General features: G+C 39.4%; 1 protein-coding gene across 8 annotated transcripts in view; it reads left to right on the top strand.

Annotated features, from left to right (window-relative positions):
- LOC137278424 (rho guanine nucleotide exchange factor 28-like) overlaps positions 1–24,006 on the top strand; it is a 252,564-nt gene that overhangs the window by 192,082 nt on the left and 36,476 nt on the right. For all 8 annotated transcript variants that reach the window (XM_067810747.1, XM_067810746.1, XM_067810742.1 and 5 more), the window contains 2 exons: positions 12,984–13,113; positions 15,732–15,799. In XM_067810747.1, coding sequence (XP_067666848.1) covers positions 12,984–13,113; positions 15,732–15,799 — 198 coding nt within the window. The remainder of the gene's footprint in view (positions 1–12,983; positions 13,114–15,731; positions 15,800–24,006) is intronic.

The raw sequence follows: 24,006 nt of genomic DNA, 5'->3' as shown, positions 1-24,006 counted from the left end.
AGAGAGTTAGGATCACCTTAGCACTGAGACTGGTGTAAGTCTGTACTGAAGTATGGGAGCAACGATCACTAAAGTGCTAAGAATATCTTAAGCCTGTGTTGAAGTGTGAGAGTTACGATTACTGTAGCGCTAAGTAATTCAGACCTTGATAAGTATAAGTGGGTGTTGTCAGTCCAGGCATACCATAATCATGCAGGGAACATGTGGCCTTGTGTTTAATAGCGTGTACACTTCTGCTAACACCTAGACAAATTATAATTCCTCAATGTATATTGATTTGTAGACAGAACAGGCGGTGTGCAAACAACAAGACAGGGTCAGTGACAGTGGACGTGATGACGCATACATTAAATGACAGATGGCCAATGAAATCTATGTTCATCGGAAAAGCAGTTGGTAACATAAGTATCAATGATCAATAGAATCTGGCCATTTTTTATTGTCAGACATAAACAAGAGATTATGAAAATGTGTCACGTGTACGGATACAAGATATTCATGTTTTCAATTTTAACATTTGCATTTACTTACTAATTAGTTTTTTTTTCTACCTTTGGGCAATTTGACGTGGGAGTTTCTTACAAACAAATGTTACAAACATATATATTTGATCATTTTCCGAGCAGTTTACATCATAATGAGATGTTTGATGGAGGTATGTTTCCATGGTAATGAGGTTTACACTTGCTGAGGAGAATAACTTCATTTCAACATGTGTTCCTTCAGACATTTCATTGGGTCCAGAAAATGTTTTTTCCCTGTTCAGGCCTAACACTGAAGCAATTTCAGGGAATGAATGGGTAAGATGGATGATGGAAGAAGGGGATGGAATGAGAGAAGGGTGGAAGGAATGGAGGATGGGTTAAGTGAGAATAATTGAAGGAGGGCTGTGGTGAGTGAGAGGTGGAGGCATAAGATGGATGATGGATTGAGTGAAAGACGTGATGGGGTTGTGTGAGCTGGAGTGAGAGGTGGAGGCATAAGATGGATGATGGATTGAGTGAAAGACATGATGGGGTTGTGTGAGCTGGAGTGAGAGGTGGAGGCATAAGATGGATGATGGATTGAGTGAATGACATGATGGGGTTGTGTGAGCTGGAGTGAGAGGTGGAGGCATAAGATGGATGATGGATTGAGTGAAAGACGTGATGGGGTTGTGTGAGCTGGAATGAGAGGTGGAGGCATAAGATGGATGATGGATTGAGTGAATGACATGATGGGGTTGTGTGAGCTGGAGTGAGAGGTGGAGGCATAAGATGGATGATGGATTGAGTGAAAGACGTGATGGGGTTGTGTGAACTGGAGTGAGAGATGGAGGCATAAGATGGATGATGGATTGAGTGAAAGACGTGATGGGGTTGTGTGAGCTGGAGTGAGAGATGGAGGCATAAGATGGATAATGGATTGAGTGAAAGACATGTTGGGGTTGTGTGAGCTGGAGTGAGAGATGGAGGCATAAGATGGATGATGGATTGAGTGAAAGACATGATGGGGTTGTGTGAGCTGGAGTGAGAGATGGAGATGGAAGAATAAAAGGGATGGCTGGATAACTTGCATGAGATATGATGGGTGGAGGGAGACATGGAAACATGGAAGAATAGAATAATTGGATGGATGGATTGATGATAGCTTATTTTGGAGGTGATGGGTGGAGTGAGGCATGGAAGAATAGAAGGGAGTGATGGATAACTTGCATTAGAGATGGCAAATTGAACTGAGAGATGGAGATGGGGGGAAAATGCAAGATTCGGTGTAAAGGATAGATCTAGAGACATGCATGGAGTGGTGGGCTGAATAAGTGAGAAAGTGTGTGAGAGAATGAAAGATATCATGAATGCATGGTTGAATGTTTGAGGGCCAAAGACACCAATGTACTGGTGTTGATAAAACTTGAATTTTTAAGGCTAGCAAAGTATGAGATACTGGGGACCTTTTCATCTCTTGAATCTCCTTAAAGGCAATGTCTATCATTATTTGGTAAAGAGTAGTTGGTTGTTATTGTCAGTCATGAACATTGTGCATTAATCAGATGTTGAGGGGTATTTTGGGGTGTTTATTCTGTTTTCTGATCAGATGTCATGAAGCTTGATGGTGATAACTTATAAATATTTTTTCCTGTGATATTTTATTATTATCAAAATATCATTTTAAGATATGATTTATAAGACATTTAATTCATATTTGTTAGAAAATGTCAGCAGTGACATAATTAATGCATGCTAAATGTGCACATTGGAAAACAGCACCATTAGCATAAGAAGACTACTGACCTATCTGTTCTTCTAGCCATTTGGCAAGCATATGCATCACAGAAACACCAGCAAAAGACATTTCAGGAGAAAATCAAACGAAACCAAAATAAGACAAAATCAATGACCAGGATTATCAGTGAGTGACCTAGTTTCAGAAGATTGATCACAGGTGAGGTTTGTTCCTGAGGCAGTAGGGGCAGACAACTCTGGCCAGCCAATCACTCAATCAGTGTTGCAGGCATGTGCAGTAGGTTGATTGATCAATCGGCTGTGACCAACGCATTCTGGGGCTGGCAAGACGAGCACGACCAAATCTGGCTGGTAGATGGAGGGATGCTTAACGAGGTATTAACTGCTTACAATTATCCCATAGTTGAGCTGTTGCTGTACCTGGAGGGTGTCCTCGGGGCGGGTATTGTGGCTGACTGCTGGACCAGGGGTGACAGGCTGACCAGGCAGCATTCATCTACCTGCTCCAGCTCATTATGTTGGAGGAAGTGAAGGTGTTCAGGCCAGGTAGATGCTGGTCAGCATCTTCCTATACTCACCATGTCGGTCTTGATTTGTAAGTACGTTATGACTGGATACTGATCTGATCCAATGCTGAATTATCTGCTGATGTGATAAAGTTCACAAAGTGCTCATTATGGAGACAGGCTTGTGACATGGGGGTGTTGGGGACTGGTCCAGGTGCTAATGTGTCCATGTCGCCCTCTCTATGGATCTCCTCCCTCTCATTACACCTCTCTCACTCTGATAGCATCTTTGTTGCTGCCATAACAGGTCATAAAGATTGGGATCAGCCCAGCTGGGGTGGGAAACTGTGTGCAGGTCAGGTAGACAGGTAGAGTCCACTCTCGGTCAACCTGACCATAGGGTTAATTGACCAACCCTCTGTTATTGTTGTGGATCTAAGTGCCAGTGCTGTGTTCTGTGGAGTAGTACACAAGGTCTCCATCAGTGTCATGGAATGGAGGTGTACACTTGCCATTTGGACAGGTAATACTTGGATAGTTAATGTTGATTATCTGAGTACTGTCATATACAATAACTTTCTGTTGCTATCATGTCTGCATAGTTACACTTGCTGTGTCTTTTGGACAGTCAGAAATTTTTGTCAGTTATGAGAATATTATATATATTTTCTGTTTTTAGAATATGTGAACAGGTAATCTTGGATAGTGGTCTCTGACTGATGGACAACTTTCCTTGTGCCATAGTTGTGTTTAGTAGATGACAGACAGACTCTTTTCTGTTTTGTGAATTTCTGTTGTACTCTTTTTATGCTTGACAGGTATTCTTGGACTGACCATATGTTGTTGTTATTGGTCGGTGTAAGTGCCCTTGCTTTTGAACTTAAACACATGAAGTGTGTGTTGTGGATCTACCTATGCATCTATGATATAGTTGTTTGACAGGTAGTATACTTAAACAATTATATGGTCAGGCGTATAACAAGCTGATTTTTTAGTGCAAGGCCGACAGGTTGCCAAGATTAATGTTTAGATAGAGGACACGCCAAACCATTTTTAGCAGCAAGCATGTATAAGCCTGAGATTTTTGTTATAATGGTAGCAAATAGTGGATCTGTGGTACATTTTTATGACAGTCTACTCAGTGGTGAACAGGATCTGTGATACATTTATGTTACAGGTACTGTACTCAGACAGTGGATCTGTGATATACTTGTTTGACAGGTAGTGTACTCAGAGAATGCATCTGTGGTAGCTTTGTGTAACAGGTAGGATACTCAGTGGTGTAGTGGATCTGTGATACTTTTATGTGACAGATAGTGTATTCAGACAGTGGTGTAGTGGATCCGTGCTATACTTGTGTGACAGGTAGTGTACTCAGACAGTGGTGTAGTGGAATTGTGATGCCTTTGTTTGACAGGTAGTGTACTCAGACAGTGGATCTGTGATATACTTGTGTGACAGGTAGTGTATACAGACAGTGGTGTAGTGGATCTGTGATATCTTTGTGTGACAAGTAGTATCCTCCAACGGTCACTTCTCTCCTACTGTTATTAATATCAGGCAGTATCTCCCCAGTTCTTGATTCTGTTATATACTTAGGTAGAGATGCAAACGGTATTACCGACAATTACGATGAGACACTACATGATTATATCAGGTTATATCCAGGGATTTGTCTGAATTCATTATTTTCATCATTACCTTACCAAGATGCCTGTATGACAGGTATGTGCCAATTATGTGGAACTCAGCTTTATCTAGACAGACATAGGAGGTGCAGGGGTATTATTTCTACCACTGGTTGATGCAGAGGTATGTATTCTCACATTCTTGGCAAGAAGTGGCTCTCAGAACATGCAGGGAACTGATCAGTTGCATTGCTGACCTATTACTCTCAGTTGTCTGTCGATAACGGTCTTTGTGATCACATAGTGTGTGTACAGGTCACAGAAGTACAGGGACCAGAGCTGACCATCACATGTGTGTTGATGTGTGAGTTACTTATCTGCAGATCGCAGTCCTCGTGTGATCACCAAGTGTGTGTACAGGTCACAAAAGTACAGGGACCAGAGTTGACCATCATATGTGTGTGGATGTGTGTACGGAGGATCAGTGATTCAAGCACAAGAAGGAAGTTGTATCTGTTAGCCTGGGTGTGACCTGTGGACAACACCACTGGTCAGCGGTGTGAGGAGTTGCTGACCAACAAGTGGCTGTTTTAGTGTGTAGATCAAGGATATATTTTGACAGGAATGTTTGATCTGTGGAAGTCATGAAATGGAGACAAAGGACTGTGATTTTTGTTCATTTGATGCTGAATTGTTGAAGAAGTGAAACCTCGTGCCTATTACATGGAAATACAGACAGAAAGGGATATAAATATATGTCACATACCACCTGCTAGAGTTTGCCAGATGATGAGCTGAAGAGTTGCTGTACTGATGTATGTGTGTTACTTGATGTGGTGGTACCAGCTGACCAGCTGTTGATGAACATGGATTCAAACTCAGATAGACATGTCAGTGGTATAACATATAACTGGTGATAAGTTCAATATTATTTATCTCACAGATGTATGTGTTATTGAAGATATCAGCTGACCTGCCATTGATATGCATGATGTCTGTAGTAGATATCCAGCAAGATATCCAGGAGGATGATATATTTCTTCTATAATAATTCTTTGATAGATTGACCTCAGTCAGGTGTTCAACAGCTGTGTCTGTGATTCAGGGTGAAAACACTAGAATTTATGGCCATCTTCCAAAGAGTACAGCCTTCAGTGATGTTTGATATTGATTCAACCCACTAAATCCAAGCTGAATATTTTAACAGGACTATAATTTGACATTTTTGAAATAGTCCTCTGATGACAAATTGTACTGAAGTTTCGATGCTGTGTAAGTTACCTTGTGCCAGAGAAGTGTATGTATTCTTCTTGCTGAGCTGTAGACAGTCCTTGTGTACCTCTAATGTTGGTACATTTGACCTGCCCCAGGCAATGAGAGGGGAATGACTTACCTTCGTCTTAGGCTGACTGAATATTACACAAAGCCCATAGACTGGTGTAGATTATAGTAATATTGCATCATGCCTGTTCCTGCTCAACTCATGACAAACGGGACGTGAATGGAGTGAGACTGTCCACAAGCTATAAGAAAGTTGTCCAATTACTTCCATCTACTTTCTTTACAAATGTTTTATGGTCTGGTGTGACTGTTTTTGTTGACACATGTGTACAGCTTGACACATGTGAAATTGTTGCTGTTGTCTCACACATTTTCTGATGAACTGAAGAAAACAGAAGACGACGACGACATGGATGTCGTGCTGCTTTCTTTCTCCAGTGTAGGTCCACCATATTGTGTTTGTGCAATTATACAGATACTAGCACAGTAGTGTGTTTTTAAGCCCTAGAATATACATCAAATAGGCGTCCTGCTCATGTCCAGAATTATTTGGCAAGTCTAGATTGCCTCAGCTAGAGAAGTTAGGATTGTTTTAGACTTGGGATTTGTTTTGAAAATATGGTAAATTATTACCGGAACTACATTTCAGTTTTTTATTTTCAGATGAGCCAATCTTACTGATGGTAGTACCTCAGCAGCACATCCTGTTTACCTCGTTCTATTTTAGTAACTGCTCATATACTCTGTTTAAACATATGGCGAATATTGTAGCTATTATTATTCATGATAAATTCCAAGTGTATGGTGTCCAAAGTCTTTGTCAGACACAGAGCACCATTGTCCTGTAAGGACTGAGGTTTGGTTACACTGTCAAGCCTTAAACAATTTCTTAAATAATCTACCAAATGACTGTTCATTTCTTACTTCTATGTCAACTGTCCACAGTACAGGTACTCTCCTAGTGCAGATAGGAAGGCGATGAATCTACCTCAGTATTTGACAGATGGGAGTTATGACTAATGGGAAGATAACCCATGTATATGCTGCAGTTATACTTAGGGAAACAAATAAGGGAACACCACTTCATTACGATAGTCCTTTGTATTTTTTTCCAGATTTTATCTAGAGTGCAATACAAAGCTTGCTAAGAAACCTAGCAATGAAAAGGAACACTTTCATTTTATCTGCTACATTGTTTGTTTCTCTTAGTATTTTTTCCGTTGACTGTGTTATTTTACTCTATTAGTTCTTAAAAGAACTGGATGTGTGCTGCATGATGTTCTTGTTGCTAGACTTCATAGACAATCCATATTCATTTCTGTTCATTCTCAACTTCCTGGGAATCATGCGACCCAGGCTGCTCATACATCCTTCTTACATGTGGCCAGCACTTCACCGCTGTGTGATCAGCTATATGTTTGAAGTAAGTGGCTCTGCATGTTGTAGCTGAGTGAGTGAAGTTGGATTTACCCCACACTCAACAATATTCCAGCTATACGGTGGCTCAACATGTTGTGGCTCTTATGGTTTGGGTATATGAACTTATTCATCTTTTGGTCACTTGAACTTATTCGTGTTTTGAGTATATGAACTTATTCGTGTTTTGAGTATATGAACTTATTCATGTTTTGGGTAAATGAACTTATTCATGTTTTGGGTATATGAACTTTCATATTCTTGTTTGGGGTACATGAACGTATTCATGTGGGTGGTCAGGCTTGGTGAGTTGGTAGATTGGATTGGCTTGGTGAGGTGGTTTATTGGGTGGTCTGGCTTTGTGAGATGAATGAGTGGTCTGACTTAGTGATTTGATTGTGTGGTCCAGCTTGGTGAGATGATTCATTGGGTGTTCTGGCTTGGTGAGGTGGTTGATTATGTTGTCTAGCTTGTTGACATGATTGGGTGGTCTGTCTGAGGGAGATGGTTGATTGGGTGGTCTAGCTTGGTGACATGATTGGGTGGTCTAGCTTGGTGAGGTGTTTGATTAGGTGGTCTAGCTTGTTGACATGATTGGGTGGTCTGTCTGAGTGAGGTGGTTCATTGGGTGGTCTAGCTTGTTGACATGATTGGGTGGTCTGTCTGAGTGAGGTGGTTCATTGGGTGGGCTAGCTTGGTGACATGATTAGGTGGTCTAGCTTGGTGAGATGATTGGGTGGTCTTGATGTGTTGGTAGATTGGGTGGTTTGTCTTGGTTGCAGGTCATTTCCCTTTTGCAAGGATCAATGATCATGATGTCAGTCACTTGATTGTCAGGCCTAGACTTGATTAGTTACTGACTGTTGTCATGTAGATAGAGTTTTGCTGAGTCAGGAATACTAACAGCTCATTGTCTCTCTTTTCCATACCTTTTTCTAATTGCTGTCATGGTGTTTTATGGCCGGCAAGAATTCCTCCATTGTGGAATGTATCTGATAATCTACTAGCACAAGTGCATTAACGGCAAGTCTGAAAACTGACACTCACACACATGATGATGAATAGTGATTGGCTGTCATAACTAGGGAGGCTAAACATGGGTGTAAACTGCCAATATGCAACACTGATAGAACATCACTTCAAGACCTGCCTGTACAGGTACTCGACGTGTAGAGAGTAGAAAGGCTGTGATAGCTAGGGTGGCTAAACACTGGTGTAAACTACCGATATGCAACACAGATAAACCTACCTGTACAGGTACTTGACATTTAGACTGTAAAAATGCAGTTAGCCTTAATAAAAAAAGTGAAATGTTTGCCGGGCATCAGTGGGTCACTTGTATTTTATTTCCATTTAGAAAAAATCATTTTGACTTTGCCTTGTCCCGATCATCCATTTGTGCACTATGAGAATGAATGTCTGTAAGAACGCGTGTGACCGAATCTACAACTCATTGCTGAACATGTGCTAAACTTGCCAAGCTGATTTCTGAGAGAATAAAAATAAAAATGTGTTCCTTTCCTGTCACATTTTTCTATATAAAAAATTTAAGAAATTGTCCTACCGTCCACGTCAGTTTTAAAAAATATGTGCCCGAGAAACGTTTAATTTTTATTATACAGCCTTACCAATACCGAACAGACTTCTGAAAATCTGCAACGACTTAACACACCTGGAGTATTTTTTTGTGGGAGGAAATGTGCTGTTTCCTTTCCTTCTGGTGTTGGGAATCTGACACAGGATATATAGGGAAGCACGTGACATCTTGGCGGTCACAGACATCTTGCATGTTAGAATTCAAACAGATTAACAGATGGTTAATTAGATGGGCTTGTTACAGAGGCATATTTTGTAGACAATTTCATGGGAGGTGTTGAGGATTAAGAAGAAACATTCGATGTGATCATCAAGGTAAGAATTCCTCACATTTTTTTGTTAAATTTTCATATCATTGCCATTTGTTTAGAATTGACAGCAATGCAGTTGCCATATCCAACTTGGTAATGTAGTGGGATAGCCTTGTTCATTAAAGCTTTAGCTCATCTTAATAAATTCCTAGGTTTGATTCCCTGCATCCATAGGGTATGTGAAGCTGAGTCTTCTATGGTAGTATTTATGCATACAAATATATACAAATATTGATAAGAGCCACACAAAATCATTTTCACTCAATGAAATTTGAGGTCGGTTTGTTCCATGGTGTAGCTGAAGTTTTACAAGTTACATCTTTTGGTACAACCTTTATGTTTGGTTAGTAAAGTGTTAAATATTTAAGATGTGGTAATACACTTTATGATTGTGTTTTTTGAATAACAAAGTGTGTGACATACTGCTTTTTGCACTTAGTTAAAGGAGATATCAAGAACCTTGTGTATGCAGGTCTTAGTCTGTCGTACAGACCCTGAAGCAAACATATCCAAGAAAGACCATGCAAGTCTAGAAAATGTGGCAAGTCTAGATTTCCTTAGCTTCTGAAAATGAAGAAAGTCTTTGGTTTCCATTTCTTTAGATTATATTTTTTTTACTATCAATTTTTTTTTTCAGTAAAATATGTCCATTTTAGAGACTAGTTGTTAGTCTATGCATGTCTGTGTGTCTGTATAGATATGTCAGCCATGGTATGTTGTAAGATATGCCATGATGTGAGGGGGTCTATAGAGGCTGAAGGACAGAAATGTGTGGATGTGAACATTCCAGTTTTATTCTGAATTAGACAGGGTAGTGATGGTGATGGATGATGGTGTTAGTGCTGCTGCAGGACAGAACATGTTAAACACAGTGGCAGAGACATATGATGTTCCTGCAGGTTCAAGGTGCAGTGAGTGAGGGAGTTGTTATGGTTGCATGCTTGCAGGTGTGTGTGCAAGTGTGTGATTGTGTGTGCATGTGTGTGTATGTGCATTAGTATTGGGAATTGGTTGAAATCTCGCAATTTGTAACTGGTTCATGACTGTCGAGCAATCATCTAAAAAAATGGGTTAGCATCTTTTTTCAGATTTTCCTATTCAGGTTATTATTGCAGATAGTGAGTGAGTAAGTGAGTCAGTTTAGTTTTATACCACACTCAGCAGTATTCCAGCTATATGGTGGCGGTCGTAAATAATCAAGTCTGGACCAGACAGTCCTGTGATCAACAACATGAGCATCGGTCTGCTCAAATGGGAACTGATGACATATGTCAACCATGTCAGCAAGTCTGACCACCCGATCCCGTTAGTCACCTTTTATGACAAACATAGTTGCCTTTTCGCATGGGTTACTGAAGGCCTATTCTATCCCGGGACCTTCACGGGTCTTACTGCAGATAAGTACAATGTGATTCTGTGTTGTTTTCTGCTTTATGTAGAAACTACGCAAGTTGCATTTGCAATTTTTAGTGTAAAATGATGCACTTTTAAACATGATGATGAGCATGTCATGAACGTATATTTCCCAAAGTCTTCAAGAACATTTCCGTCATGATTTTTCAGTATTCTAAGAATGAAGCACATTTTGAGACACTGACAACTTCTAAGATATGTTCGATCGTTAGGTGTTTCAAACGCTAAAACAATAGTTCCAAAATCATTTGTGTTCGATTATGAGAAAATGCTTCAGTGATGTCAGAGGGAGAGAAATTTCAGATTTAACAATTAAACCTTGATGCATTTTTCATTAATCCCACATACTTGACACATTGAAAACATGCTCCAAAAAAGCTCTTCCAGCGAGATGCTGCTTCAGGTATGGCATTAAGAAAATATCAGTTGTATTGATCTGGTGGTCTGTCCTTAAATGTGTCATACATAAACCTATGTGCTATAACACTTTGTCGATATAGTGTTTATTTAACAATGATGGTAGAATCACTCATTTCCAACTGACTGAAGATGCATGTTAAACATGGTATATGCATGAAAGCACCAGAAATCTGGTGTTTATTCGTCATAACATGCTCCTCATAATATTTTATTCAGTACAAGTTTTAATGTCAAAATTGGTTTGACTTATATTTTGGAATGATAATTACTGGAAATATGTGAATGATTATCAAATATTCAAGGAGCTTGCTCATATATGAGCTAAGGCAGACAACACATCACACAGGCCTCCAGGAACTGTGTTAACATCCACCATATGTCTGTCTGCGGTGCTCACAGCAGTTCAGCAGAAACAGGATTCTGCTGCATTGTGTGTGGCTATTGTTTTCCACAGGTTTTCTCAATCAAGTGTTCCTACTCTGATTGGTTTTTTGTTTGTTCTTTAATACCTAGATTGTGGTTTTCTCATCTTGAATACCTAGATTTAGGTACTTTTCAACTTGAGTGCCAAAATTTGATTTTTTATTCTTGTATAACTAAATATGGGCCTGTCTCACATTGTATACCAAGATTTGGATATTTCTCTTCTTGAATACCTAGATTTTGCAGTGCCTTTAGCCAATATTAAAGATAACATATCTAAGTTAGAATAGACTGACACTTACTTTCTGAAAATATGAAATTTTAATAGAAAAAAGAACTCCATTTAGATTGATGCCCCATGAACTCTGATACTTACAGGAGAAACCTGAAGAAAAAGTAGACTGCCTTCTTTTAGGGCATTTGTATTGGAGGAAGTAGAAATTACGTGTTTAGGGACTGTGAGACCAATGAGGTAGGGAAATATAAGGGGCATGTTGAACCTCGGTTGTGTATTTTCTGGATTGAAGTTTTGTGAGGATTGTAGTCTCGTATTTGCTGGTCTGACTCTATGTAATTCTGGTAGAAAGGATATTGATGGTTTTGTTGGGAATTAACTGCGAATAATCTGGAAAACAGTTGCTTAGAACAGATGTGACATTGAGCTATTGCTTGTACTGACACACTACAAGAACTGACTTCAGTCATGGCATTGGGCAGGAAGGAAGGAGCATTAAAGAGTGCCATTCCCCACTGATCTTGAAGCCAATTTAAGTACAAGCATAAGTGTATACAACAGCTGTAAGCCTGAAGAGCGTCTGAGACATTCAAGTACAAGGACACTAGTATCATCCTTCAGCCTAGTTACGCCATGGGTGCAGCTAGCCAGAATGTGGTGCGGCCTAATTAGATTCTGTGACAGTTTTATTGAGTTCAAACCAGTTACCCAATTACTCTGCAGCAGCTTTGGTATTACACATGGCATGTGCGTGAATCAAGATTATATACAGAGAGGCTGTTTTTGTTAAAAGTTTGGTCTTATTGTGGGTTGTGTTTTGGAGTTCAAGTCTGTAGTAATCCAGATAAGGTCCATATTGCTATGACATGTTATTTAAACCTGTACTCTGTAGTAATCCCTATTGTGATAATCCCCTGTACAGTGAATGCTTTACATTAGTCCCCTATATGATGAATGACTGTACCATGGTACCTTGAAAGATGAACGTTTTGTCAGGGAAGGATACAGCTTTTTTAGGAAGGAAGGATTAACACTCTTGAGAGGGGGTGGGGGTGGGGGTGTTTTGCACGTCATATCCACCCCTTACCATGGCTCATTTAATAAACTTTCATGACAAAAGGGTGTGGGGAAGAGAGTGCGCAGTTCCCCATCTCCCCACACGTATAGTCTGCACACTCTCTCTCTCTTCCTCTCCTCTGGATCTGCCTATGCTGTATGATGGTCCCTTCTATAACAAACACATGCATGCTGATTCCATGAATGATGAACACTTTATGATGGTCCCAGTTTCACGTTCCCTAATACCATGCTTTCCAGGCTGTAGATAATCTGTATGATGATCCTCCTTACAATCATCCCTTATATAATGAATGGTCCTCTATACCACGATGGTCATGTGTACAATGAACCACAGTCAAAGCTGATATGCCATCATCCCTTGTATGATCATCACAGGTAAATTATATCTGACATGGTGTCTTGTGGTCTCCCAGCTGGTTCATGTGAGTGATGTGGTTGTGTTGTTCTTTCAGAGTAAAGACAAGGAAGGCAAGTCAAAGGCCAGCACGCATCACCAGTTTGTGAGTGTCTCCATCAGCAACTCTACCACCTGTGATGTGTGTCATAAGCCTATGGCCAACAAACCAGCTCTGCAATGTGAAAGTAAGACATAAATCAAAATCTGACCAATTGTTTCCTTGTTTTGCAGATGGGCATGTTACAGGCAGGACATGCTTACCATTTACATGAACACCTGGTGTCATCACTGATCTTATGCATATAATTTTAAAGCTATTTTCTTTATACACCAAACTGAATTTAATCTGAAGATAGTCAAGATTTGATCTTTTGCACTAATGGTCGATGTTGCCTTAACTTGAGTAAACCAGAGAATTTAGAGCAGATTTTATTTTACAGATGAGCTTGCATTTAATTAAAACAGCAAGCATAAATAGTGGAGCTGATTTCCTTTGAAGATGAACTTGCCTTATATCAAATACAGTAAGCGTATCAAGTGGAACAGGTTGGAAAACATTATCAGTTTTCAGTTTTAGAAATATTTCCTCAAGTCAAATCCTGTTTTCTGTGGGTATTGATATTACTGCATTACATACAATGTGTGAACAGGAAGACATAGTGGGGCTGGCTGAGACTTTCAATTTCCATGACACTTGTGAAATTGATGATGTGAGTTTTGATAGCAGTGTTATATTTTTGTTTACAGACATGTTAAGATGGTTTCATTTTCATTTTGAATATTTTAAAGTTTAAAAATGAAAAATATGCACTTTTAGTTATGCAAATGCTTTTAGAATTACTCTTGCAAAAACGCAAGAAAGTTTCAAGAAAAGCTACATGACTGACATGTGCAAGAAACCACAGTTCTATTACGGTTAACTTTCACTGGCTCCTTGCTGCATGGGGAATAGAACTGATGGATTGAAAGTTAGTCATTGTAGTCACTACTCGGCAAAAGTTAAATAAGAACCATCATGTTTGTGTGTTTTATTTTTTAGGTATACCCATGTAAACTTAGGATGGTAATAATGCGGTGCAATGTGGATGCTGTTGTCAAATTCCATATCGCTCCCCAGATTCTGTAATGAACCCCTGCTAGTCTTCTTTTTCCAAAGGTCGGCACTCTCTGATTAATATGTAGTAAATATTGAATTTCATACAAATACATTTGGATGTTTTGCATTGAATTTGAAGATGTCAAGGAAGTTGAGAAGCAACTTGGCTTGTTCCCATGATCGTCACTTTCAGATTCATGCAAGATAGCAAGGCATATATATATAATACAGAAGGTCGTACTATTGCATTTAGATGTTTTGTATTGAACTCAAAGATATCATGGTAGCAGAGAAACACCATTGTTTCTCTCCTCCTATGAAATCTTCTAGTTCAGTACCAAACTCCAAATGAACTAAGAATGAAGATTTTATGGATATCAACTTCTTTATATGAGAACACAACGTTTCGGAGTTAATGCTTACTCCTTCATCAGGCATTAACTCCGAAACGTTGTGTTCTCATATAAAGAAGTTGATATCCATAAAATCTTCATTCTTATGCATTTCACTTCTAAATGCCCTTCAAAGACTCCAAATGAACTAGTATGACATTTTATATCTGCCTTCTATTCTTCACGTGAAAAAGAAATATACATTTTTGGTTATTATGTGAATGCAAGTTATGAAGGATCTGATGTTCCAGTCACTGAAGGGCATCACATTTGGTGAACATTGTGCATGTGTAGTATTGAGTTACTGGAATTCAAAAACAGTTCTTGTTTGCAACAGAAAATCAGGTTAAGAACATATTTGTTGTTGAGTAATGCATTTTCAGCAGATTTCAACTGTTCTTGGAAACACACTATACAAATAATTTTACTCCAGCATTTCTAAAACTTTATAATCCCAGATCTCATAACTTCGCTCAACAAGAATGACAAAAATGTTGAAAAGTTTTTTGATTTTCAGATAGAAACACTGTTGTCCATTATAATTTATCATTGACATGGATTCTGTGAGTCAAGCAAATAGGCCAGAGTGTAAAAGTGTTATCACTGCTCAAACACATTCCCCTCACAAACAGGCTCTCAGTCCACCACCAACCAACACACAACAGTCACACCATTTTTGTTTCATTTTGAGACTATCGGCTACCCATCATAGCAACCATGTGCCAGTGTGACCCCTAAGGTCAGACATTGCACAATAGGGATAGAGCGATTTCCCCAAACTAGCTCATGTCAAAAGGCAATTTGTGAAGTAGATTAAATTCCAGACTTGTATCTTTCACAGAGCAGGTTTGAAATGCTTCTGATTAGGTCCATATGGAGTTCACTTTGATGTTGTGGAGACTATTTTGTTGTGTTTGAGGAGTCAAAGGTCACGTTAGGAGTTGAGGGCACTTGGCAGAGAGGAGTGATTGGTATTGCTGGAGGTTTTGCTTCAGGCAGGTAAAATATATCTTCGGAATGGATTGTTGGATTGTTGGGGTTCATTGTTTTGTGAAGGCATTGTGAGACACAACAGGCCTTTATGTGGAGATCTGGCCATTTTGTTAGATTCTTTTTGTACTTGAAACACTACATGCATGGCGGCTTAGAGAATAAAAAATGAAAAATAGATTTTGTTGTGGTATAGAGTAAATTACATTCTAGTGTTTTAGATAGGAGGTTAGTGAAAAAATAAAGATTTCATGAAAACAGGAATTGAAAGTTTCACCTGTAAAGAGGGTTAATGCTTACATTAATAATTTTGCTTTGTTTTCAGATTGCCTGATGTATGTTCACGAGCACAACTGCAAGGATCAGATTTCGATCTGTGATAAAAGTAGACGGGTAGGTGATACAGCTGTTTGTGTAAAATGTTTTGGAGCCTTAGATCTCAGGGGTGTTATGACTTTTTATCTCATAGATGTTACAACTCCCTGTCTCACAGATGCTGAGTTCGAGCTGTATAGTGTTTTACGTCATAGTTCTTCATAGTGGTTCTTCATCTTTTTATTTCCTATGTTGATGTTACAGCTCCATACTTGTTAGTAGCTCCTATCTTATAGATGTGTTAATCACATCGATTTATCTCTTTTGTAGGTGTTACAGGTCTGTCTCTAATATCATTATATCTCTATATCTCCTGTCTGAAATAGCTATATGTATGACAGTTACAGTGTGAAAGTTATTTAAGGGATAATGTAGTTGAGTATGTCATGAAATCAACAGCTGCAGCAGTAAAATAATGTAATTTGTGATTATTGTGTATCAATTATTATGCTTGGATATTATGTTTTAAAAATGTCCAGTTGAGCATCCAGGCATATTAGTTTGTTGTTTCACATGTTTCACGTGTTTGACATGTTTCACACTGAGGACACACAGAGGATGTATACCAGTGTGTATGAGTTACTGGACTGTACAGCAAACTGGGACTTCAGATCAAGGACAGTGGATTCTCATCTCCTTTGTTTTATGCTACTAAACAAATATGAAACCTGCAACTTTTGACAATCAGGACTTCAAGTGTGAACAATCCCCTCACAAGGAACTGAAAGTACATTGGATACAAAACAAGAGAACTGATGTGTTTTGGAACACTGCTGGAAAAATTGTGCCAAGTGTTTAATATCTATTCAGGCATTAATGATAACAGGAAAAATAATTTTCCATCATCAACAGGAAAAAGGAGACCTCATTGCCCCTGCCAACCTTGGGCATGGCAAACACTGTACTGAGTGACTGCCATTTTGTTAGTAAACTCCTCTCACCACCTTCCCAGCTCCTTTCCACCTGGTAACACTTGCTGTCAGACAAACTCCATACAGCCTCCTTCACACCTGTAAATAAAGATAGGTATCTGTTGATCAGATTCACCACTCCTGCGCCTCAGGTAACAAGGACAGAAGTATGATTATTTCCATACAATAATCACATTCTTGCTGAGACTCTAGACATAACTGTCTTCAGGCTATTTGTGTTTTCTGTAAAAGGAGTAATGTTCTGATGCTTGACATAAGAAACCATTTCGAAAGAAAACAACTATATTTTTAAAGGCTACATATGGTATATTCCGTCAGTGAGAGTTAATTATTGTAATTTGATTCAAATAAAAAACGTGGACTCGTGATTATTGGTAGAAATAGTTGTTGGAACCTTTAACTAGTGCTGTACAGAATAGAAAAGTAACTAAACAATATGTTTGACAATTAATGATACATGTATAAGTAAGAGTACTCTGTTTTATGCTTTCTTAATTTGTTTATTCAGTTGGAACTAAACTGGAACAGACTTGGATTTTTAGACATTACTAATTAATCAAGTGTGTTTAATTAATAGTTGTTACCCATGGGAACAACATCTTTCATTTTCAGCAGATTTCGTCATGATAACTGTGCAGAAGAATTTTATAATTCCAACCTTCTAGAACAGACATTGAAATAGTTTGTTTTCTTTGCTCAAATAATTTGCAAAACACATGATATATTTCACAATGCTATAAGTATCCTTTTAATAGCAGATTACCAAGTTTGACATGAAAACAATTAGGGGGTCTTGAATTTTGTGGGGGCAGTTAATTACCTCACTGGCCTTATTTTCAGTGACTAAGTTGTTTAGTTTATATTAGGCATACATGATGAGAAACATCAGATATAAATTTGAAAATAACTTTCTGACCTAGTTTGTGCATTGTTAGTAAAAGCAATGAGTCCCGAGCCAAAAGACTCTGAAAAACAACATTATTGTTATCAGACCATACTCCACCCATGTGGAAAATGTGTTTACTAACAGGTGGAGGGAGCGCGGTGCTCCTAATGGTGTGTAGTCAGCAGTGTGTAGAGGTGTGATATCATCTTGGCATCACTGTGTGAAGACGTATATCCCCCATCTGTACCTATCTGTCATCCATCTGCAGGGGGAATTGGTGCATCATTAAGTGTTGGTAAATATTTCCTTCTATGTCTTGTATGAAGAGCAGCACCTAGTCACACATGGGCGATGAGTTATCCAAATGGAATTTGGTTCCAGAAACAGTATCAATCTCCATTACAAAGGCCTATTGTCAGTGTTTTTTTTCTGAATTATGTTTTTGCTCATGTGTAAAACATGTTATGGTTTAGAAGAAACACATGTTTTTTGTAGACAGAGAAAAGTTGTGTGTTTCATACAGTTGTTGGTAGATAGTATCCTTGGGAATGTTCTTTGGAATGGCTAGTGGCTCGACAGGGTGGACTCGTCTTTGTTATCAGGTATGTGTTTGCTAGGATAGGAAGACCAAAATCTCCTTTTGTGGATGACAACTTCTTTTGCAGCAACATTTCATGGCTGCTTCTTTCGCTGTGAATAGCTGCAACACTGTGGAAGTGGCGTTAAGCAATACTCACTCACTCACTCACTCACTCACTCCCGAACCTTCCCCTTATGGGTACAATGTGTGAAGCCCATTTCTGGTGACCCCCTCTGTGATATTGCTGTAGTGTTGCTAAAAGCGGCATAAAACCAAACACACTCGTAGACAAACCAAGAACCAAGAACCCAAGTCAGGCTGAATGAGGATTCAGACCTGTTATCAGATGCTCTATACATCCCTACAATACCCACAGTATCAAGGTAAAGAATAACTCCAAAGGTATTCACCAGAAAAGGCACCAGAAATGGGCTTAACACACTGTACCCACATGGAGAACCAGATCAGTCTGTCTTGAACCTGGGTCAGGAGTGTTAGTTTGCTTGTTGTTTAACTCTACACTCAGCAATATTCCAGCTATATGATGTTCTGTGATTTTCAAAGCTAGCAGGACAATCTGATGATCAAAAGCATGTTTGTCCTGATCATTGTAGACCAAGGTCTACCTAGCAGTTAAAGATTTAGAAATCTTTGTTAGGGATAGAACAAGGCTTAAGTGTTTCAGGGAGTAGATTACAGTGAAACCTCAAACAACTAGTGAGCAATGGAATGTTTCGAGTTAATTCAAACTGTGCTGTTCATCAGAGGATTGTCTGGTCTAGACTCAAATATTTACAGACTGCCACCATAGAGCTGGAAGACTGTTGAATTCTGTTAAGCATCAAACCAACTAAAAGAAATTCAGAAATTTTGTGGATGAGTTTGTAGGGGAATATTATTACCAAGTTAGGGTCAAGTGTATCTGCATATTTAGTCACTGGGGAAGGAAGAGTTTGTGCTTTAACAGGTTAAACGTTAGACCATGTTTAGGGCTTTGTTTTCCTCTCGTACCAAATGTGTAGTTTATTCTTGCTACAAAAAATGGTATATTGGTAGATGTATTGTGAAACCTCGCACACTCATTCACAAACCACAGTAGCATCAGTAACAAACAACTGACGGAAATGTTTTATAAAGCCTTTGAGTCTGGGTGGAGTAGCATCCACAGACTAGACAGATACCGGTCAAGAAGGTTCTGACATGGGTCACTCTGCCTATCATTTCCACTCAATCTGCTTATCTTTGAAGTGCTGTCATACAGAGTAGATGCAGCCCCATCAGCAAGGACAGTAGCACCTTCAGCAGTAGGGGTCAGTCGGTGCCCCACAGCAAGAGCAGGTTGTTAAGGACAATGACTTATGCCTACAGAAACTAAAGAGTGTTGGAATTATTTCAGATAAATGCATGTTCTGGGGCCAAGTGTATCAAGTTATCCACATTGTTGTAATTGGATCATTCTGGAACAGATTTTGTTGCGACCATGAGTTATGGTTGATTAATTATTTGATTTTCATTCTTCTTTAGACAATAAGAATGTTATCATCCTCTCTATGTTTTCGCTAGCATCACCAGCATATATGACAGGGGTAAACCCTCAGGATCATGTATGACCGAGTTAAACCCTGTGTCACCATTACTATCATATATGAAAGAGAAAAACCCTGTGTCACTATCACTAGCATATATGAAAGAGTTAAGCCCTATGTCACTATCACTAGCATATATGAAAGAGTTAAGCCCTATGTCACCATCACTAGCATATATGAAAGAGTAAAACCCTATGTCACCATCACTAGCATATATGAAAGAGTAAAACCCTATGTCACCATCACTAGCATATATGAAAGAGTAAAACCATGGGTCACCATCACTAGTATGTATGAAAGAGTAAAACCCTATGTCACTATCACTAGCATATATGAAAGAGTAAAACCCAGGGTCACCATCACTATCATATATGAAAGAGTAAAACCTTATGTCACCATCACTAGCAAAGGTGAGAGAATTAAACCCTGTGTCACCATCACTAACATACACAAAGGGAGGCTGTTCTCATATTTAGCTACACTGAGCATATCATACTTAGCTATGTGATAAATCATTTATCAACTATGAGTTTCCTCAGCAGTCAGGTGTCAGACTGCACAATGAAATCAAGTTAGTTGTAGTCTTCACAATAAATAATTCAAATGTGAAGTCTGTGTCAACCCACACCATCACAGTGTAGGTTTGCGAGCAATTTGATATGGTGAATGTAAGATAATGATTTGGGCAGATGTGGTCAGGGAAAGCTGCCCATGGTAGCCATACTGTCTGATAGTGTTTAGCTGGCATACTGATAGCAAGGACAGCTTGGTGTCAGGTTGGAAATGGAGATGATATTGTAATCAGTGAACTGTGTTTGATGCTGTAATGTTATGTGTGGAGATAATTAGGTGAGAAGATTTCTTCACTTAACTTGTACCTTTGAAAGGAATGGAGAAGGTTTGTTGTATGTTCTTCCATTGCTGAACATATTGCTCGTGTCAGTTGTGTTAATAGACTGAATTATCAGTAAAGACATTCTGATTATGTCACTACAGCCATGAATATGTTACAGTCCAAATTAACTTCATTTGCTATTTAACATTTTAAATCTGTTTCCATGGTTACATGCTCATGAATTAAGATTGTTCCTTTTAAACCAACAGCATGTTCAAAAGGGTGAAAATAGGATGTTTAAGTCGAAATCTTTGACAATCTGAGTGTTAAGATGTATATTCTATTTTATGTAATTATTCCTTAGAGCAATTAATTGGTGCCTCAGTATACGGATATTTGATAATGTTGACAAGAAGACAGTTACAGTCATGTTGGGACATGTTTCGTTTGCCGATAACCCCTTGTTTGAAATAAGATGCTGCTGGGTCATACAGAGGGTTGGCAAGTAACAATAGTTGATAGGAGAATATTAGTTGATAAGGAACCGTTAGCAGGAGCTGGACACTCGGGAGCTGACTTCAGATTCTTAAGGTTAATGTCCTAGTGTACACTAGGGGAATCGTTGGAATATTTGATGATGGATGTTCAGAAGGAATCATGGGGTTATTAAAGCGGGGTCTTGAAAGACTGGTCATAAGTGATGTTCCTTGAAAGAGACTGATGGAGGTGAACCGGAGTGAGAGTTGGAACTTCGGTAGCTCATGTCTAGTGTTGATGGAAACAGCATATGCTGAAGGAAATGTTTGATCCAGAATTTGAGAATTCCTGTCCATATTTATAAATCTATCACAGTTCATGGTAAAGTAGGTTTCTTTAAGGAACAAGAAAACATCTGTGTTCATCCATTATAATGCCTGGGGGGCTAGCCTTATGGCTAATGTGTTCTCTCATTCTTCCTAAGACCAGGATTTAATTCTTCACATGGGTACAGTGTGTGAAGCTTATTTCTAGTTTCAGACTCCCCCATGTCATGGGGCACCAGAAATGGGCTTCACATATTGACCCTGTGTGGGGAATCGAACCCAGGTCTTTGGTGTGACACTTTAACTACTATGCTGCCTCATTGGCCCTGTAGTCTACAAATTATCAGGAAAATTCACCTGGTGAAAAATGTGTCATAGGCAATTTCAGGGGGTAAAAAAGGAAAACAGATTAAATATCACTAACAAAACAGTTAGGACTCACAATGGTTGCAGGAAGGATGAACACCAGCTACAAATAGTGCCTTCCACTAGTAGGGAGAGAGAGAGAAAAATAAAAGAGAGAGAGTTATGCAAACTACATTGTGTTATGTAATGACTTTCACGTAGCGCAGCCACCCCGCCCTCTTTCCTTTCATTCAGATTACAATTTTATGGATTAGATAATCCCCTCATGGGTGATTGTCCAATGGCGACAGGTTTTTAAGCTTTCTTTGGATACCATTGCTATAGCAACCTCCTATTCGCCTTTGTTTGTAGGAGATTGATGTTATAGATTTTTCAGGGAAAATACAATATTGGATTGATTTTGACAGGATATGTTTATAGAACTAGGGCAGTCTTTATTTTATGTGTCCCTCAGGAATTATGTCATAGTTTCATTCATATCAGGGGGTTGTGTAACATTTTAAGTTGAAGCAGCAGGACATTTGGCACATGATATAAATAAAACCTCACCTTGGGGACCTGGGTTAGATACCCAGTATCCTAGGATGCTGTAACAGGTCACTAATTGAATCAGGTGATGAGGCAAGGCAACATAACATGTTTGTCATAACGTCAATCACAGGGTCCATTTTATTGTTTGAATAATTTTGACTACAAGCAAAGAGCAAAAATAATATATTTGGAATTCCTGATTTTGCAGGAAAATTTGATATTTCATTTAAAGTCACAAAGGTATTTTCAGCGCACAAAAGAACAACTTTGTCTTGCTGCAAATATAATATTGATCCTCTTATGCATGAATTATATTCATGCTGATAGTTTTTATGCTTGCATTCGGTCTGCATGCAATATTTCTCCAGGATGTTGCCAGTAGCAACAGTATAAACAATTCCTGATCATTTTCCAACTATGAGATGCCAAATTCCCATCTAAACATCCCTATTCCCTCCCTCCCAACCCTGTGTGGAGTAAACACATCAAGGCAGGAGGTGTAATGTATGGTGTAGAGTTGCATGCATTGTGTGGGGGAGGAGGCAGCTCACCTAGGTCAGGCAGTGCGGAGAGCTTGCAGGTTATAAAGCCACATATAGCTCACTCTTCCCGTGTAACTTCCGCTTAGCTGTGTGGAGAATGAACAACAGTGTGGATAGGCAAACCCTTGTTTCAGCTACAGATTCATGTATTTATGTTGAGAGATGGGACCATGGTACGTTTTATGAGACACGAATCTGGATGTGAGCTTTCCCAGGTTGACTGAGATAAGAAAGGCCAGGTAATGACGGTTGTGGCTGTAAGAAGTGGAGTGTTGTGATCTGGACCTACAATCAATGAGCAGGGAGACCGCCAGGTGATCAGGAGAACGAGCTGAACGTGAGGTGGGCTGATTGCCGTCTGCTCTTGGATGTGTTGTGTACACTACTTTGGTGACAGAGGTGGGATTCGGCACGACAAGCCGAGTAGGAAGTGGTCAGGACAGACGAAGGAATTGAAGAAGAGGTCCTCAGACGCACACCTCTGGCAGCCGTTTATCTTTCTAAATGTTACTAATCAAAGCCAGACTGGACTGGACACAGTGCACATCCGGAGAGACTGAAAGTATGTTGTAAATCTGTGTTTATTGTGTGATAAGACTGTGTGCTCAACAAGACCCTGATGTGAGCCTACCCGCTTGATTTCAAACAGACATACATTACAAGCCTGGCGACCCTCTCCTACAGCCCCTAGTCAGATAAGGCTGTATCTGACCACGGATAGCTGTGATTTATCATCAAGTGGTTTCCCACATTCCTCACTGTTGCTACATAGCAGACGGCTGCAGGGTCAGTCCCAGGTCTCAGTCCCATCTCACAGTCTTGTTCCAACCATGGGATATATCTGATGTTGAACAAATTTTAGGGGAAAACACCATGGACAATCCACCTACTTGGAACACCCATTGTTGAAGAAACTGTGTGAGAAACAGGCAGCAAATTATATGGTTTCTGTGTAGAGGTGTACAGTTTGAGTGATATGAACAAGGTGTAGTCTGTTGGATATTAATCTCCACTTGGAGGTGAATGCTGGAGATAAGGCTCTGAGAGACAGAGGACAGGGGGCTGTATATCTAAGCTGAGATCTCATCAGCTGACTCACAAGGAGCTGACACACTCTATCGAACCCTCAGGCCTGGATCCACCTCTCAGTTGGAGTCCAGTGAC

Source organism: Haliotis asinina, chromosome 3 (genome assembly GCF_037392515.1).
Source record: "Haliotis asinina isolate JCU_RB_2024 chromosome 3, JCU_Hal_asi_v2, whole genome shotgun sequence".
Lineage (NCBI taxonomy): Eukaryota > Metazoa > Mollusca > Gastropoda > Lepetellida > Haliotidae > Haliotis > Haliotis asinina.
Note: the sequence above shows the minus strand (reverse complement) of the source record. Positions and strands in the feature narration are given on the sequence as shown.